The following is a 17527-nucleotide window of genomic DNA, read 5'->3' as shown; positions in this document are numbered from 1 at the left end:
TCTGTTTTGTTCCATCCCCTCTAAATGTCTGAACCACCTCAACATCCCCTAATCAGCCTTCTGGATAATACTTTTAGTAACCCCCGCACCTCCTCCTAATCTCCAAGCCATGGATTCTCGGCATAATGTTCACACCACAACTGCTTCCAGCCTCCTCCTTGTTGCAGCGTTCACCACCCAAGGTTTTTCATATTGAACACAATTAGTTTTCCCAGTTCCAATTTTTTAACTAGCAGTTACGTCTGTGCCGAATCATTTTTCTGTTAAATTCTTCAGAAAATAATTATAATGTTTTCCATCATGTGAGGCAGAGGTTGCCAAGTGTGGCAAGAGAGAGGATGACAAGTGTGGCAAGGGAGAGGATGGCAAGTGTGGCAAGGGAGAGGATGGCAAGTGTGGCAAGGGAGAGGATGGCAAGTGTGGCAAGAGAGAGGATGGCAAGTGTGGCAAGGGAGAGGATGACAAGTGTGGCAAGGGAGAGGATGGCAAGTGTGGCAAGAGAGAGGATGGCAAGTGTGGCAAGGGAGAGGATGGCAAGTGTGGCAAGAGAGAGGATGGCAAGTGTGGCAAGGGAGAGGATGGCAAGTGTGGCAAGAGAGAGGATGACAAGTGTGGCAAGGGAGAGGATGACAGGTGTGGCAAGGGAGAGGATGGCAAGTGTGGCAAGGGAGAGGATGGTAAGTGTGGCAAGGGAGAGGATGACAAGTGTGGCAAGGGAGAGGATGGCAAGTGTGGCAAGGGAGAGGATGGCAGGTGTGGCAAGGGAGAGGATGGCAAGTGTGGCAAGGGAGAGGATGGCAGGTGTGGCAAGAGAGAGGATGGCAAGTGTGGCAAGGGAGAGGATGACAAGTGTGGCAAGGGAGAGGATGGCAAGTGTGGCAAGGGAGAGGATGGTAAGTGTGGCAAGGGAGAGGATGACAAGTGTGGCAAGGGAGAGGATGGCAAGTGTGGCAAGAGAGAGGATGGCAAGTGTGGCAAGGGAGAGGATGGCAGGTGTGGCAAGGGAGAGGATGGCAAGTGTGGCAAGGGAGAGGATGGCAGGTGTGGCAAGAGAGAGGATGGCAAGTGTGGCAAGGGAGAGGATGGCAGGTGTGGCAAGAGAGAGGATGGCAAGTGTGGCAAGGGAGAGGATGGCAGGTGTGGCAAGAGAGAGGATGGCAAGTGTGGCAAGAGAGAGGATGACAAGTGTGGCAAGAGAGAGGATGGCAAGTGTGGCAAGAGAGAGGATGGCAAGTGTGGCAAGAGAGAGGATGGCAAGTGTGGCAAGAGAGAGGATGGCAAGTGTGGCAAGAGAGAGGATGGCAAGTGTGGCAAGGGAGAGGATGGCAAGTGTGGCAAGGGAGAGGATGGCAGGTGTGGCAAGAGAGAGGATGGTAAGTGTGGCAAGAGAGAGGATGGCAAGTGTGGCAAGGGAGAGGATGACAAGTGTGGCAAGGGAGAGGATGGCAAGTGTGGCAAGAGAGAGGATGGCAAGTGTGGCAAGAGAGAGGATGGTAAGTGTGGCAAGAGAGAGGATGGCAAGTGTGGCAAGAGAGAGGATGGCAAGTGTGGCAAGAGAGAGGATGACAAGTGTGGCAAGAGAGAGGATGGCAAGTGTGGCAAGAGAGAGGATGGCAAGTGTGGCAAGAGAGAGGATGGCAAGTGTGGCAAGGGAGAGGATGGCAAGTGTGGCAAGGGAGAGGATGACAAGTGTGGCAAGAGAGAGGATGGTAAGTGTGGCAAGAGAGAGGATGGCAAGTGTCGCAAGAGAGAGGATGGCAAGTGTGGCAAGAGAGAGGATGACAAGTGTGGCAAGAGAGAGGATGACAAGTGTGGCAAGAGAGAGGATGGCAAGTGTGGCAAGGGAGAGGATGGCAAGTGTGGCAAGAGAGAGGATGACAAGTGTGGCAAGAGAGAGGATGACAAGTGTGGCAAGAGAGAGGATGGCAAGTATGGCAAGAGAGAGGATGGCAAGTGTGGCAAGAGAGAGGATGGCAAATGTGGCAAGAGAGAGGATGGCAAGTCTGGCAAGAGAGAGGATGGGAAGTGTGGCAAGGGAGAGGATGGCAAGTGTGGCAAGAGAGAGGATGGCAAGTGTGGCAAGGGAGAGGATGGCAAGTGTGGCAAGGGAGAGGATGGCAAGTGTGGCAAGGGAGAGGATGGCAGGTGTGGCAAGAGAGAGGATGGCAAGTGTGGCAAGGGAGAGGATGACAAGTGTGGCAAGGGAGAGGATGGCAAGTGTGGCAAGGGAGAGGATGGTAAGTGTGGCAAGGGAGAGGATGACAAGTGTGGCAAGGGAGAGGATGGCAAGTGTGGCAAGAGAGAGGATGGCAAGTGTGGCAAGGGAGAGGATGGCAGGTGTGGCAAGGGAGAGGATGGCAGGTGTGGCAAGGGAGAGGATGGCAGGTGTGGCAAGAGAGAGGATGGCAAGTGTGGCAAGGGAGAGGATGGCAGGTGTGGCAAGAGAGAGGATGGCAAGTGTGGCAAGAGAGAGGATGGCAAGTGTGGCAAGAGAGAGGATGGCAAGTGTGGCAAGAGAGAGGATGGCAAGTGTGGCAAGAGAGAGGATGGCAAGTGTGGCAAGAGAGAGGGTGACAAGTGTGGCAAGAGAGAGGATGGCAAGTGTGGCAAGAGAGAGGATGGCAAGTGTGGCAAGAGAGAGGATGACAAGTGTGGCAAGAGAGAGGATGGCAAGTGTGGCAAGAGAGAGGATGGCAAGTGTGGCAAGAGAGAGGATGGCAAGTGTGGCAAGAGAGAGGATGGCAAGTGTGGCAAGAGAGAGGATGGCAAGTGTGGCAAGAGAGAGGATGGCAAGTGTGGCAAGAGAGAGGATGACAAGTGTCGCAAGAGAGAGGATGGCAAGTGTCGCAAGAGAGAGGATGGCAAGTGTGGCAAGAGAGAGGATGACAAGTGTGGCAAGAGAGAGGATGGCAAGTGTGGCAAGGGAGAGGATGGCAAGTGTGGCAAGAGAGAGGATGACAAGTGTGGCAAGAGAGAGGATGACAAGTGTGGCAAGAGAGAGGATGGCAAGTATGGCAAGAGAGAGGATGGCAAGTGTGGCAAGAGAGAGGATGGCAAGTGTGGCAAGAGAGAGGATGGCAAGTGTGGCAAGAGAGAGGATGACAAGTGTGGCAAGAGAGAGGATGACAAGTGTGGCAAGAGAGAGGATGGCAAGTGTGGCAAGGGAGAGGATGGCAAGTGTGGCAAGAGAGAGGATGACAAGTGTGGCAAGAGAGAGGATGACAAGTGTGGCAAGAGAGAGGATGGCAAGTATGGCAAGAGAGAGGATGGCAAGTGTGGCAAGAGAGAGGATGGCAAGTGTGGCAAGAGAGAGGATGACAAGTGTGGCAAGAGAGAGGATGGCAAGTGTGGCAAGGGAGAGGATGGCAAGTGTGGCAAGAGAGAGGATGGCAAGTGTGGCAAGGGAGAGGATGGCAAGTGTGGCAAGGGAGAGGATGGCAAGTGTGGCAAGAGAGAGGATGGCAAGTGTGGCAAGGGAGAGGATGGCAAGTGTGGCAAGAGAGAGGATGACAAGTGTGGCAAGAGAGAGGATGGCAAGTGTGGCAAGAGAGAGGATGGCAAGTGTGGCAAGAGAGAGGGTGACAAGTGTGGCAAGAGAGAGGATGGCAAGTGTGGCAAGAGAGAGGATGGCAAGTGTGGCAAGAGAGAGGATGACAAGTGTGGCAAGAGAGAGGATGGCAAGTGTGGCAAGAGAGAGGATGGCAAGTGTGGCAAGAGAGAGGATGGCAAGTGTGGCAAGAGAGAGGATGGCAAGTGTGGCAAGAGAGAGGATGGCAAGTGTGGCAAGGGAGAGGATGGCAAGTGTGGCAAGAGAGAGGATGACAAGTGTCGCAAGAGAGAGGATGGCAAGTGTCGCAAGAGAGAGGATGGCAAGTGTGGCAAGAGAGAGGATGACAAGTGTGGCAAGAGAGAGGATGGCAAGTGTGGCAAGGGAGAGGATGGCAAGTGTGGCAAGAGAGAGGATGACAAGTGTGGCAAGAGAGAGGATGACAAGTGTGGCAAGAGAGAGGATGGCAAGTATGGCAAGAGAGAGGATGGCAAGTGTGGCAAGAGAGAGGATGGCAAGTGTGGCAAGAGAGAGGATGGCAAGTGTGGCAAGAGAGAGGATGACAAGTGTGGCAAGAGAGAGGATGACAAGTGTGGCAAGAGAGAGGATGGCAAGTGTGGCAAGGGAGAGGATGGCAAGTGTGGCAAGAGAGAGGATGACAAGTGTGGCAAGAGAGAGGATGACAAGTGTGGCAAGAGAGAGGATGGCAAGTATGGCAAGAGAGAGGATGGCAAGTGTGGCAAGAGAGAGGATGGCAAGTGTGGCAAGAGAGAGGATGACAAGTGTGGCAAGAGAGAGGATGGCAAGTGTGGCAAGGGAGAGGATGGCAAGTGTGGCAAGAGAGAGGATGGCATGTGTGGCAAGGGAGAGGATGGCAAGTGTGGCAAGGGAGAGGATGGCAAGTGTGGCAAGAGAGAGGATGGCAAGTGTGGCAAGGGAGAGGATGGCAAGTGTGGCAAGGGAGAGGATGGCAAGTGTGGCAAGGGAGAGGATGGCAAGTGTGGCAAGAGAGAGGATGACAAGTGTGGCAAGAGAGAGGATGGCAAGTGTGGCAAGGGAGAGGATGGCAAGTGTGGCAAGAGAGAGGATGACAAGTGTGGCAAGAGAGAGGATGGCAAGTGTGGCAAGAGAGAGGATGGCAAGTGTGGCAATGGAGAGGATGGCAAGTTTGGCAAGAGAGAGGATGACAAGTGTGGCAAGAGAGAGGATGACAAGTGTGGCAAGAGAGAGGATGACAAGTGTGGCAAGAGAGAGGATGACAAGTGTGGCAAGGGAGAGGATGGCAAGTGTGGCAAGAGAGAGGATGACAAGTGTGGCAAGAGAGAGGATGGCAAGTGTGGCAAGAGAGAGGATGGCATGTGTGGCAAGAGAGAGGATGGCAAGTGTGGCAAGGGAGAGGATGGCAAGTGTGGCAAGGGAGAGGATGGCAAGTGTGGCAAGAGAGAGGATGACAAGTGTGGCAAGAGAGAGGATGACAAGTGTGGCAAGAGAGAGGATGGCAGGTGTGGCAAGAGAGGATGGCAAGTGTGGCAAGAGAGGATGGCAAGTGTGGCAAGGGAGAGGATGGCAAGTGTGGCAAGATAGAGGATGGCAAGTGTGGCAAGATAGAGGATGGCAAGTGTGGCAAGAGAGAGGATGGCAAGTGTGGCAAGAGAGAGGATGGTAAGTGTGGCAAGAGAGAGGATGGCAAGTGTGGCAAGAGAGTGGATGGTAAGTGTGGCAAGAGAGAGGATGGTAAGTGTGGCAAGATAGAGGATGGCAGGTGTGGCAAGATAGAGGATGGCAGGTATGGCAAAAGAGAGGATGGCAGGTGTGGCAAGAGAGAGGATGGCAGGTGTGGCAAGAGAGAGGATGGCAGGTGTGGCAAGAGAGAGGATGGCAGGTGTGGCAAGAGAGAGGATGGCAGGTGTGGCAAGAGAGAGGATGGCAAGTGTGGCAAGAGAGAGGATGGTAAGTGTGGCAAGAGAGAGGATGGTAAGTGTGGCAAGAGAGAGGATGGTAAGTGTGGCAAGATAAAGAATGGCAGGTGTGGCATGGAGATTCAAAGACACTCAAAGAAACATTAAAACATTCTTGTATGGAAACCTGCAGAAGTTTGCTGCCATCTGTCTTTGTGTCAAGTGCAGTGTTTGCTGCCATCTATCTTTGTGTCAAGTGCATTGTGTGTTGCCATCTGTCTTCGTGTTAAGTGCAGTGTTTGCTGCCATCTGTCTTTGTGTCAAGTGCAGTGTTTGCTGCCATCAGTCTTTGTATCAAGTGCAGTGTTTGCTGCCATCTATCTTTGTGTCAAGTGCAGTGTTTGCTGCCATCAGTCTTTGTGTCAAGTGCAGTGTTTGCTGCCATCTATCTTTGTGTCAAGTGCAGTGTTTGCTGCCATCTGTCTTTGTATCAAGTGCAGTGTTTGCTGCCATCAGTCTTTGTGTCAAGTGCAGTGTTTGCTGCCATCAGTCTTTGTGTCAAGTGCAGTGTTTGCTGCCATCTATCTTTGTGTCAAGTGCAGTGTTTGCTCATCATGCTTAGAGAGAAGTTTTGCAAATTCCTTTTGTCTGATAATACAATTTGCAGAAGAGTAGTTGATTTTTTTTTTTTAACAAGTCAGCCGTCTCCCACCGAGGCAGGGTGACCTAAAAAAAAGAAAATCCCCAAAAAGAAAATACTTTCATCATTCAACACTTTCACCTCACTCACACATAATCACTGTTTTTGCAGAGGTGCTCAGAACACAACAGTTTAGAAGCATATACGTATAAAGATACACAACATATCCCTCCAAACTGCTAATATCCCAAAACCCCTCCTTTAGAGTGCAGGCATTGTACTTCCCATTTCCAGGACACAAGTCCGGCTATATAAAAATAACTGGTTTCCCTGAATCCCTTCACTAAATATTACCCTGCTCACACTCCAACAGATCGTCAGGTCCCAAATACCATTCGTCTCCATTCACTCCTATCTAACACGCTCATGCACGCTTGCTGGAAGTCCAAGCCCCTCGCCCACAAAACCTCCTTTACCCCCTCCCTCCAACCTTTTCGAGGACGACCCCTACCCCGCCTTCCTTCCCCTACAGATTTTGAGAAGCGTGTTTCTGAAAATATGAATTCAAAATTTCTTTCAAATTGATGAATCAACTGACATTAGTGGAAGAGCACAGTTACTTGCCTATGTCAGATTCATTCACAATGATGAAATAAACACAGTTACTGTTTTGCAAAGAACCTGAATGTATTTTTTGAATGTACGTATTTCTTATCAACAAAAGATTCGTTGTGGCTTGAGCAAATTTTTATTCCGAAAGTTTGGCCCAGAGAAAAACGTTAGTGAACTACTGATGCAGTATAAGATGTCATTTTACTCCATGCAATTATGGCAGCAGTAGAGTATATGCCTGACAACATACACAAAACATTTTTTCACAAAAACTCCTCCCAAAGTTAGTGTTTAAAGTAATGGTGCTTCTTGTATGCTGGAAAATACAGTAGCATTTTCTGTGTGTTCCTCTGGCAAAACTGGAGAAGTTTCAGGGTCAATATCAGATGTGGAACACAACACAACATTTACTCCCCCACATAGAACCAACAAAGTAATATATTTAATTTGCTGGGAATGCCTCAAAATCCTGAATATGTACTGATTGGAGAGAGAGTGAGAGAGAGAAAGAGAGAGAGAGGAGAGAGAGGAGAGAGGGGGAGAGAGGGGGAGAGAGGGAGGGAGGGAGTGAGGGAGGGAGGGAGGGAGGGAGGGAGGGGGAGGGAGGGAGAGGGAGGGTGGGTGGGTGGGTGGGTGGGTGGGTGGGTAGGTCTTCTTTATTTCAACAAACTGGCCATATCCCACCAAATGGCCCAAAAGAAAAATGAAAGTTTTTCTTTTTAAATTTAGTAATTTGTACAGGAGAAGAGGTTACTAGCCCCTTGCTCCCGGCATTTTAGTCGCCTCTTACAACACGCATGGCTTACGGAGGAAGAATTCTGTTCCACTTCCCCATGGAGATAAGAGGAAATAAACAAGAACTAGAAAGAAAATAGAAGAAAACCCAGAGGGGTATGTATATATATGCTTGTACATGTATGTGAAGTGTGACCTAAGTGTAAGAAGAAGTAACAAGATGTATCTGAAATCTTGCATGTTTGAGACAGACAGAAGACACCAGAAATCCTACCATCATGTAAAACAATTACAGGCTTTTGTTTTACATTCACTTGGCAGGATGGTAGCACCTCCCTGGGTGGTTGCTGTCTACCAACCTTCTACCTACAAGATACATAAGGGCCTTGCCCCAAATCTGCATTTTTTTTTTTTCCAACAAGTCGGCCGTCTCCCACCGAGGCAGGGTGACCCAAAAAAGAAAGAAAATCCCCAAAAAGAAAATACTTTCATCATCATTCAACACTTTCACCTCACTCAGACATAATCACTGTTTTTGCAGAGGTGCTCAGAACACAAAAGTTTAGAAGCATATACATATAAAGATACACAACATATCCCTCCAAACTGCTAATATCCCAAAACCCCTCCTTTAGAGTGCAGGCATTGTACTTCCCATTTCCAGGACTCGAGTCCGGCTATATACTGCCATAATAAGAGTGGAGTGAAAGATGTAAGAGAAAATATAAAGTGAACCCAGTGAATAACATGGTGCCATGAGCACAATAAAAGGATGTTGTGTCTGTGATCCCAGAGTATTGAGCACTCTACCAGAAGATACCAGAAACACTGCTGGAACAAGTGTAGAAGTCTTCAAGAGGAAACTTGACAAGTACCTCCACCAATTGCTGGATCAACCAGACTGTGATGCATATGTAGGTCAGTGGGCCACCAGCAGCAACAGCCTGGTTGACCAGGTAAGCACCAGACATACCTGGCCTGGGGATGGGCTGTGGCAGTAGGAAAAAACTCAATGCCTATCAAAGGTGATACTTGCAGGTACATCTTAACTGTATGGCTGACTACGTTATTTATCAAACCAGGGTACGGGCGGGTGGGGTTCGAACTCATGACAAGTGAGTGATAAAACTTGAGGCCAGCGCATAAGTCACTGGGCCAGTTGGCTACAATAAGATTCATCAAACCAGGTATATTTATACACCATAGGGAGGTTAGCATGGGTCCCACCGTGATCACAAATGCAAGTTTTTACGGATGAATCTCCCACCAGCGTGGCCGTGATAAACTCTAGCTCAAGTTCCCTCAAGCTGTCATTATGACTCACAAAATCGTAATAACACGATTGCAAACAAGCCAAGAACAGAATTACGTTACCTATGGTTCCCTTCACCACACTTAACCTTCCTAAGGTCAATGTCCTTCACTTGGCTCTCTCACCTCCATCATCTGTGAACCCTTCACCATACTTACCCTTCTTACTTATCCTTTACTCAAACAAAACATTGTTACATATACTTGCTCTGTGTAGAGCTTTATCAAGTGTAGTATGAGTATTACTGTGTAGAGCTGTATGAAGTGTAATGAGAGTGTTACCCACTGTACAGAGCTTTATCAAGCATAATGTGAGTGTTACTGTGTAGAGCTTTATCAAGTGTAATAATAGTCTTGATAAAGCTCTACACAGACAAACATTACATGCCCTTTACACCATGCTTTATTTTAAATCTCCATGTAGGCTTTTTTTTTAAACAATGATTCTTCTGCAGTATATTTTTAATGGTCTTGATGACACTGCAATAGAGTATTGATGTAGAGTATTATTTATATTATAATATAGGAGGACCATTTATTAATTTTGTTTTAGATGTTATTCATTAGTGCTGGTTTTCCTTTATTGTAATTGAAAACTCAGATATAACGAGAAGGCAAGAATGAGCCCTTGGTTCACTCAAAGGTGTAGAGAGGCCAAAACTAAGTGTGCTAGAGAATGGAAGAAGTATAGAAAGTGAAGGACCCAGGAGAATAAGGAGAGCAGTTGTACAGCATAAATTGTGGCATGCTTGTTTTTAATGGTAGTCTGGTGTAATGTTAAAGCAATTTATTTCCAGTGTAATGCTGGAGATAATTATATCTGATGTTAACCTGGTTCCTGGGTAGTAGGTTGGTAAACAGCAACCGCCCAGGGAGGTACTACCGTCCTGCCAAGTGAGTGTAAAACGAAAGCCTGTAATTGTTTTACATGATGGTAGGATTGCTACTTCTACTTACATTTAGGTCACACTACACATACATGTACAAGCGTATATATACATACCCCTCTGGGTTTTCTTCTATTTTCTTTCTAGTTCTTGTTCTTGTTTATTTCCTCTTATCTCCATGGGGAAGTGGAACAGAATTCTTCCTCCGTAAGCCATGCGTGTTGTAAGAGGCGACTAAAATGCTGGGAGCAAGGGGCTAGTAACCCCTTCTCCTGTATATATTACTAAATTTGAAAGGAGAAACTTTTGTTTTTCCTTTTGGGCCATCCTGCCTCGGTGGGATACGGCCGATATGTTGAAAGAAAGAAAGAAGAAGTTAACCTGGTTGATCAGGGTAACAGTAGATGGGCCTGGTCAATCAGGCTAGCAGTAGATGAGCCTGGTTGATCAGGCTAGCACTAGACGAGCCTGGTTGATCAGGCTAGCACTAGACGAGCCTGGTCGATCAGGCTAGCACTAGATGAGCCTGGTTGATCAGGCTAGCACTAGACGAGCCTGGCCCATGGCCGGGCTCCAGGAGTAGAAAGACACTTCCAACTCATCAAAGGTATATCAAAGGTGAGGCAAGGTCCATGTTACATTTATAGTTGAGTGTCAGGTACAGGGTAAAATGTAACATTGTGCAAGTCTAAACCTGAAATAATGATTTATTTCTGTTGTATACAAAAAATGTTATCCATGGAGGCAAAGAATGGAATGTACGAAAGTATAGTGGTACCAACACCCTTATATGGGTGTGAAGTTTGGGTTGTAAATGCTGCAGCGAAGAGGTGGCTGGAGGCATTGGAGATGTCCTGTCTAAGGGAAATATGTGGTGTAAATATTATGCAGAGAATTCATAGTGTGGAAATTAGGAGTTACTAAAAGTATGGAGTTACTAAAAGTATTAGTCAGGGGGCTGAAGAGGGGGTTCTTGAGGTGGTTTGGTCATTTAGAGAGAATGGAACAAAGTAGAATGATTTGGAGAACATATAAATCTGTAGGGGAAGGAAAGCAGGGTAGGGGTTGTTCTCAAAAGGTTGGAGGGAGGCGGTAAAGGAGGCGAGGGGCTTGGATTTCCAGCAAGCATGTGTGAGGGTGTTAGAAGTGAATGGAGACAAATGGTTTTTGGCACCTGACAAGCTGTTGGAGTGTGAGCAGGGTAATATTTTGTGAAGGGATTCAGGGAAACCGGTTAGCTGGACTTAAGTCTGGAAATGGGAAGTACAATGCCTGGACTGTAAAGGGGGTGTTTGGGATATTAGCAGTTTTGAGTGACTATCTAAACTGTTGTATGTGGGTGCCTCTGCTAAGACAGTGATTATGTATGAGTGGTGGTGAAAGTGTTGACTGATAATGAAAGCTTTTTCTTTCTTTTTGGGGGTTTTCTTTTGGGTCACCCTACCTTGGTTGGAGATGGCTGACGTGTTAAAAAAAAAAAAAACCCGAGAGATATATATATATATGTTGTTTGAGGGGGATGGTAAATGTTGCATATATTATTAGTGTGTGATATACAGCACAAAGTAGTTACTTGAGTGTTAACTTCAGGCAGTTGTTTTAGTGTAATCATCCTCTCTAGGGAGAGACTCTTATTCTAAGTAACATGAACTTCATTGCATCAAATCTGCATCCCTCTCATTGCCCCAGATGTTGCATGATGACTATGAATGGAGTTCAAGTGTAATGTAAGTGTTTAGTGTTTCTCAGATGTTTGTTTTGTGTTGCTCAGATATTTGTGTTGTGTTGCAGGGGAAGGTGCATGTTGCTCTGCGACTGCTGGTAGTCAGACACATGAACGATGGCTACCCACAACATGTCCTTGAAGTCAAGTAAGTTCATCCAATAGTGTTTTAAACACTGTTTACCACTCACCGAGATAGTGAGCTAAAGGAGGAAACACATTCACCATTACTTGGTCAATAAATGTCTTGCTGTCACAGGTGTTGACCACCAAGGTAGTGTAAGACAAATAAGGAAACACTAACCATTTCTCCATGTCTAGTTTACACAAAGTATGGTACTGTACTTGTTTGTGACAGGTTCAAAGATGTCTAGTATACACAACTTAATGTATGGTACTTGTTTGTGACAGGTTGAGAGATGTCTAGGATGCACAACTTAATGTATGGTACTTGTTTGTGACAGGTTGAGAGATGTCTAGGATGCACAACTTAATGTATGGTACTTGTTTGTGACAGGTTGAGAGATGTCTAGGATGCACAACTTAATGTATGGTACTTGTTTGTGACAGGTTCAAAGATGTCTAGTATACACAATGTATGGTACTTGTTTGTGACAGGTTCAAAGATGTCTAGTATACACAATGTATGGTACTTGTTTGTGACAGGTTGAGAGATGTCTAGTATACACAACTTAATGTATGGTACTTGTTTGTGACAGGATACAGGAGTGCAGTGACTTAGCAATAATTAGTGGATCTTGCGATCCATTTGCCATAGTAACGATGCTGTACACTAACAAGAAACAAGAGTCCAAGAGGACCAAGGTCAAGAAGAAGACCATATCACCACACTTTGATGAAGTCTTCTTGTTTGAGGTTAGTCTTTAAGCTGCTTTGATGCAGTCTTCTTGTTTGTGGTTAGTCTATGAAAGAATGGGTCTGTGTGATGGGTGTGCACCATTTAAAAAGAATCCTGCCCCATAGAGTGCATGGGAAAAGGAAAACTGACAGGGCTTGTGGTTTTAAATAGCTAATTTGTGGTGTATTTTTGGATGATTTTTATGGTTTTATTGGCAGTTTCTTGGTATCATTGTATAGAATGGAAGACATATTACTGAAGTAGAGATGATTTTGATAGGTTTCAGGACTGGACATAGCTTGAAATTGGGCTCAAAGTAACAGAAATATTTGATTTTTGTCAATATTCCAGAGGCTGGGTAAGGCCCCTTCCCTACACCCTGAAGTTTGTTTTATGTGTTAAGTGACATTGACCGGCACACACAGTCACCTGACAGCTCCTCTGTTGATGAATGTGTCAAAAATTTTCTTCAAAAACACAAAACCTCTATAACAGGCATTGTCTAACTAAAATTAAACAGATCACAGCAGACTAAACAGCCCACGACTTACAAATAATATTGATAAAAAGCATCATTATGAAAAACAGTTCAGACTGGGCTTAACCAAAGAATAGATTAAACAATACTAGTAATCTAATACAGAAGCCTAAACAACTTTATTATGCAAACAGATTTAATGAAATAAAAGGGGATATGAAAAAGACGTGGAAGAGCCCCTCTAAAATCCTGGGCTTTAGAAAACTATCCAGAAACAGAGATATCAACTTCAACAAAACCAGATGAACCACAGATCCAGCCTATAGACATTGCTAACAAACTTAATGTCTTCTCTACTATAGGATAAAAACTAGCAAGCAAAATCCCAGTCTCAAATACTTAGGTGAAAGACAACTTCACTGGAAGTTACCCAAATACAGTCCAGAAGTATGTTCAGGTGCCAGTACTGACAGAATTTGTTCCCATAAGGAATATTGTGAATTAGATTAGCCCATTTCAGACCCCCAAACATACACATACAAACGCACTTACATAAATACACTTACATAATTGGTTGCATTAGGAGCTGATCGTAAAGTGGGGGTCCACTGTACTCTATATGTAACTCCTACAATTTCTACTGAAGTCTCACTCATAGTCACTGAAAAACAAGGCAGGAAATTTAAATAACTTGCCACCAGTCATGTACAAAAAAAAGCAGTTCATATGTTGTCACCCATTATTGCAACTGTGTTTAACAAATCATTGGAATCTTCAACTTTCCCATCTATACTGAAGACAGTAAAGGTCACCCATATCCTCAAAGGAGGCAATCCAACTGAAGTGAATAACTATACACCTGTATCAAACTTGCCCCTACTGTCTAAAATATTCAAAAAAATAATATACACACGAGTTTACTCCTACCAAATATCTCACATTATACTTGAGCTCTGCCAGTTTGGGTTTAGGCCAAAAAAAAATATGAATGATGCAATTATACAAATGCTCAAACTGCCTTATGCAGCACTGGGAAAAATGAATATCCTCTGTGGCTCTTCATAGACTTGTGGAAAGTATTTGATACAGTAGACTGCAATAACTTACACCTTGATAAATGAGACACCTGTGCTATATTTGGGTATCTTTATTCTGGAAAAGTTTTGTCACACAGTGGCTTCTTCAGTCCAATGCAGAAAAAGGTGGAAGATGAGGAGTAGTTTGAGGTAATTAGTCACTCAGCCTGGAGTCGATGTGTTCGGTCCATCAATCTTGATGCAGGGATTTCTTCAAAACTTGTCTAATCTACAGAAATGATCTACTTTTACTATTGGCTTTGTTCGCCTACCACTGCTCCACTTCATCTATCATCAGTATTTAACCCTTTGAGGTCGAAACCCCTGATCTCAAACTTGCTCTCAGGGTCAAATGAAACAAAATGTACGAAATTTGATGGAAAAGTTATGGAATTATGCTCTCGCAAAGTTTTTCACCCTTTTTGAGCCATTTTCGGCCAATTCCATTGTTCCAGTCAACCAAACTCATAGCTATTTTGCTGGTATTCCTTTTATTCTAGTGACCGAGTATAAGAAACCACCCATTTACCTATTTCAACTGCCCAATAAAGTGATCAGGAATTGGCAGTTTGGCCAATTTCACATAAAATAAAAAAAATTCCAATTTAAAAATAGGGTCTGGAATAAGCAATATAGATATTCCTGGCACTAAAAAACATTTCCTCTCTTACTAGGCCTCTCTTACTTTATGCTTGTTTTCCATTTTGAATTTTTATTCACACAAAAATATAAAGTATAAAGGCAAAGGGGATAAAAGAGAGTGCAAAAATTATAGGGGGATAAGTCTGTTGAGTATACCTGGTAAAGTGTATGGTAGAGTTATAATTGAAAGAATTAAGAGTAAGACGGAGAATAGGATAGCAGATGAACAAGGAGGCTTTAGGAAAGGTAAGGGGTGTGTGGACCAGGTGTTTACAGTGAAACATATAAGTGAACAGTATTTAGATAAGGCTAAAGAGGTCTTTGTGGCATTTATGGATTTGGAAAAGGCGTATGACAGGGTGGATAGGGGTGCAATGTGGCAGATGTTGCAAGTGTATGGTGTAGGAGGTAGGTGACTGAAAGCAGTGAAGAGTTTTTACGAGGATAGTGAGGCTCAAGTTAGAGTATGTAGGAAAGAGGGAAATTTTTTCCCAGTAAAAGTAGGCCTTAGACAAGGATGTGTGATGTCACCGTGGTTGTTTAATATATTTATAGATGGGGTTGTAAGAGAAGTAAATGCGAGGGTCTTGGCAAGAGGCGTGGAGTTAAAAGATAAAGAATCGCACACAAAGTGGGAGTTGTCACATCTGCTCTTTGCTGATGACACTGTGCTCTTGGGAGATTCTGAAGAGAAGTTGCAGAGATTGGTGGATGAATTTGGTAGGGTGTGCAAAAGAAGAAAATTAAAGGTGAATACAGGAAAGAGTAAGGTTATGAGGATAACAAAAAGATTAGGTAATGAAAGATTGGATATCAGATTGGAGGGAGAGAGTATGGAGGAGGTGAACGTATTCAGATATTTGGGAGTGGACGTGTCAGCGGATGGGTCTATGAAAGATGAGGTGAATCATAGAATTGATGAGGGAAAAAGAGTGAGTGCACTTAGGAGTCTGTGGAGACAAAGAACTTTGTCCTTGGAGGCAAAGAGGGGAATGTATGAGAGTATAGTTTTACCAACGCTCTTATATGGGTGTGAAGCGTGGGTGATGAATGTTGCAGCGAGGAGAAGGCTGGAGGCAGTGGAGATGTCATGTCTGAGGGCAATGTGTGGTGTGAATATAATGCAGAGAATTCGTAGTTTGGAATTTAGGAGGAGGTGCGGGATTACCAAAACTGTTGTCCAGAGGGCTGAGGAAGGGTTGTTGAGGTGGTTCGGACATGTAGAGAGAATGGAGCGAAACAGAATGACTTCAAGAGTGTCAGTCTGTAGTGGAAGGAAGGCGGGGTAGGGGTCGGCCTAGGAAAGGTTGGAGGGAGGGGGTAAAGGAGGTTTTGTGTGTGAGGGGCTTGGACTTCCAGCAGGCATGCGTGAGCGTGTTTGATAGGAGTGAATGGAGACAAATGGTTTTTAATACTTGACGTGCTGTTGGAGTGTGAGCAAAGTAACATTTATGAAGGGATTCAGGGAAACCGGCAGGCCGGACTTGAGTCCTGGAGATGGGAAGTACAGTGCCTGCACTCTGAAGGAGGGGTGTTAATGTTGCAGTTTAAAAACTGTAGTGTAAAGCACCCTTCTGGCAAGACAGTGATGGAGTGAATGATGGTGAAAGTTTTTCTTTTTCGGGCCACCCTGCCTTGGTGGGAATCGGCCAGTGTGATAATAAAAAAAAAAAAAATAAAAAATAAAAGGCTTACTTTTATGCAGACTACTGCATTATTGTAATAATTGTATAAATAATGTCAGTTCATTCCTAAATGCATATTAGACTGAGCAGTTGGATGCGTATTGGGCGAGTGATGTCATTTGGGCACTCTAGAATATTGGCAAAAATCAAACATTGCCCTTCGGCAGGAAGGTAGTCCTACATGGGACGACATTGTTTGGACACTTGGTGCGAGAGAACAATGCTAATACTAATTTTCCTCGAGACCTTTCCTCTAAATAACTTATCTTTATTTCACAAAAAAAATAAAGTTTGTTAGCTCTTGGAATGTTGAAAAAAATCTGCCCTTTACTCCCACATAAATCCCAAAGTATTTGGAATATTTCCAAAATTCCCTCGAAATTAATTAGAGAAATCGTTATTTTACCATTTCTGTGAATATTATTCCACTTAATTAAGTAATAAAGGCGTACCTTAGCGAAATAAGTGAATAAATTACTTCCGAGATATTGGCCTGGAGTGCCGGCCGGCCCACCGTCTCGAAAAAATTTTTTTTTTGCGAAAATCACGTTTGGTTGCATTTCTTAGTAAACTGATGTTCTAGTGCAGTTATCCTCTTCAAAACACCGTTTTCTCTTACTCAAAGACGACATGGAGAGGAGTAACTCATTTATATCGAAATATTGGTGGTGGACTCTCGCCATATTATGGCCTATTTTATTCAGTCTATAGTATATAACATGTTTGTATGTTATTTATAGTGTTTATTATATCATATTAAATCAATTCTGATAGATAAATAAGCCATAGAGTTGATATATAAGCTGATATAAGCGTAATATTGAAGAGATTTCTCCTGGCTCTCTCTGGAGTGGGAGTACTGCCGAGTGTTCCCAGATGGTTCCTGATTGGCTGGCACTCCACGGATAAGCTCCGCCTACTCTTATATGATGCCAAATAGTCAATTATTATATTAGAAAGAATAATGCAAGAAAAAGCGATAAAAAGCAAGGAAAAAATTCCCAAAAATATATGGGCTGTGAGCAGACGCGCTACGCATATCGCCATCACCATACCTGATATAAATTACTATAATTTCTTGTAGAAGCGTCGTAGAACATTGGTTCTTGTACCATTGTGTTGCCAAAGAGTTGAGCTATTTTTCTATATGACTAACTCAATTTCCATAATTTTTCGATATTTTTTTGAGCGCGCGCGGAAAATTGGATGACTGGTTCCTCAAAGCTCCACTCATCTTTTTTCTTTCATCAATTCTGTGGTTAACCTCATCCTTCATAAACCCATCAGCTGACAAGTCAACTCCCAAATATCTGAAAACATTCACTTCTTCCATACTCCTCCAATGTGATATCCAATTTTTCTTTATCTAAATTGTTTGATACCCTTTTCACTTTACTCTTATCTTTGTTCACTTTCAACTTTCTTCCTTTACAC

At 44.5% G+C, this 17527-nt stretch overlaps 1 protein-coding gene across 4 annotated transcripts in view; it reads left to right on the top strand.

Moving 5' to 3' along the window:
* The window catches only part of RasGAP1 (Ras GTPase activating protein 1), a gene marked incomplete at its 3' end in the record, with an annotated part of 149662 nt that overhangs the window by 50267 nt on the left and 81868 nt on the right, over positions 1 to 17527 (top strand). For all 4 annotated transcript variants that reach the window (XM_070099462.1, XM_070099464.1, XM_070099463.1 and 1 more), the window contains 2 exon segments: positions 11422 to 11501; positions 12073 to 12229. In XM_070099462.1, the coding sequence (XP_069955563.1) occupies positions 11422 to 11501; positions 12073 to 12229 (237 nt within the window).

This window comes from Cherax quadricarinatus, chromosome 67 (assembly GCF_038502225.1).
Source record: "Cherax quadricarinatus isolate ZL_2023a chromosome 67, ASM3850222v1, whole genome shotgun sequence".
Classification (NCBI taxonomy): Eukaryota; Metazoa; Arthropoda; class Malacostraca; order Decapoda; family Parastacidae; genus Cherax; species Cherax quadricarinatus.
The sequence above is the reverse complement of the archived record's forward strand: the minus strand, read 5'-3'. Positions and strand labels throughout refer to the sequence as shown.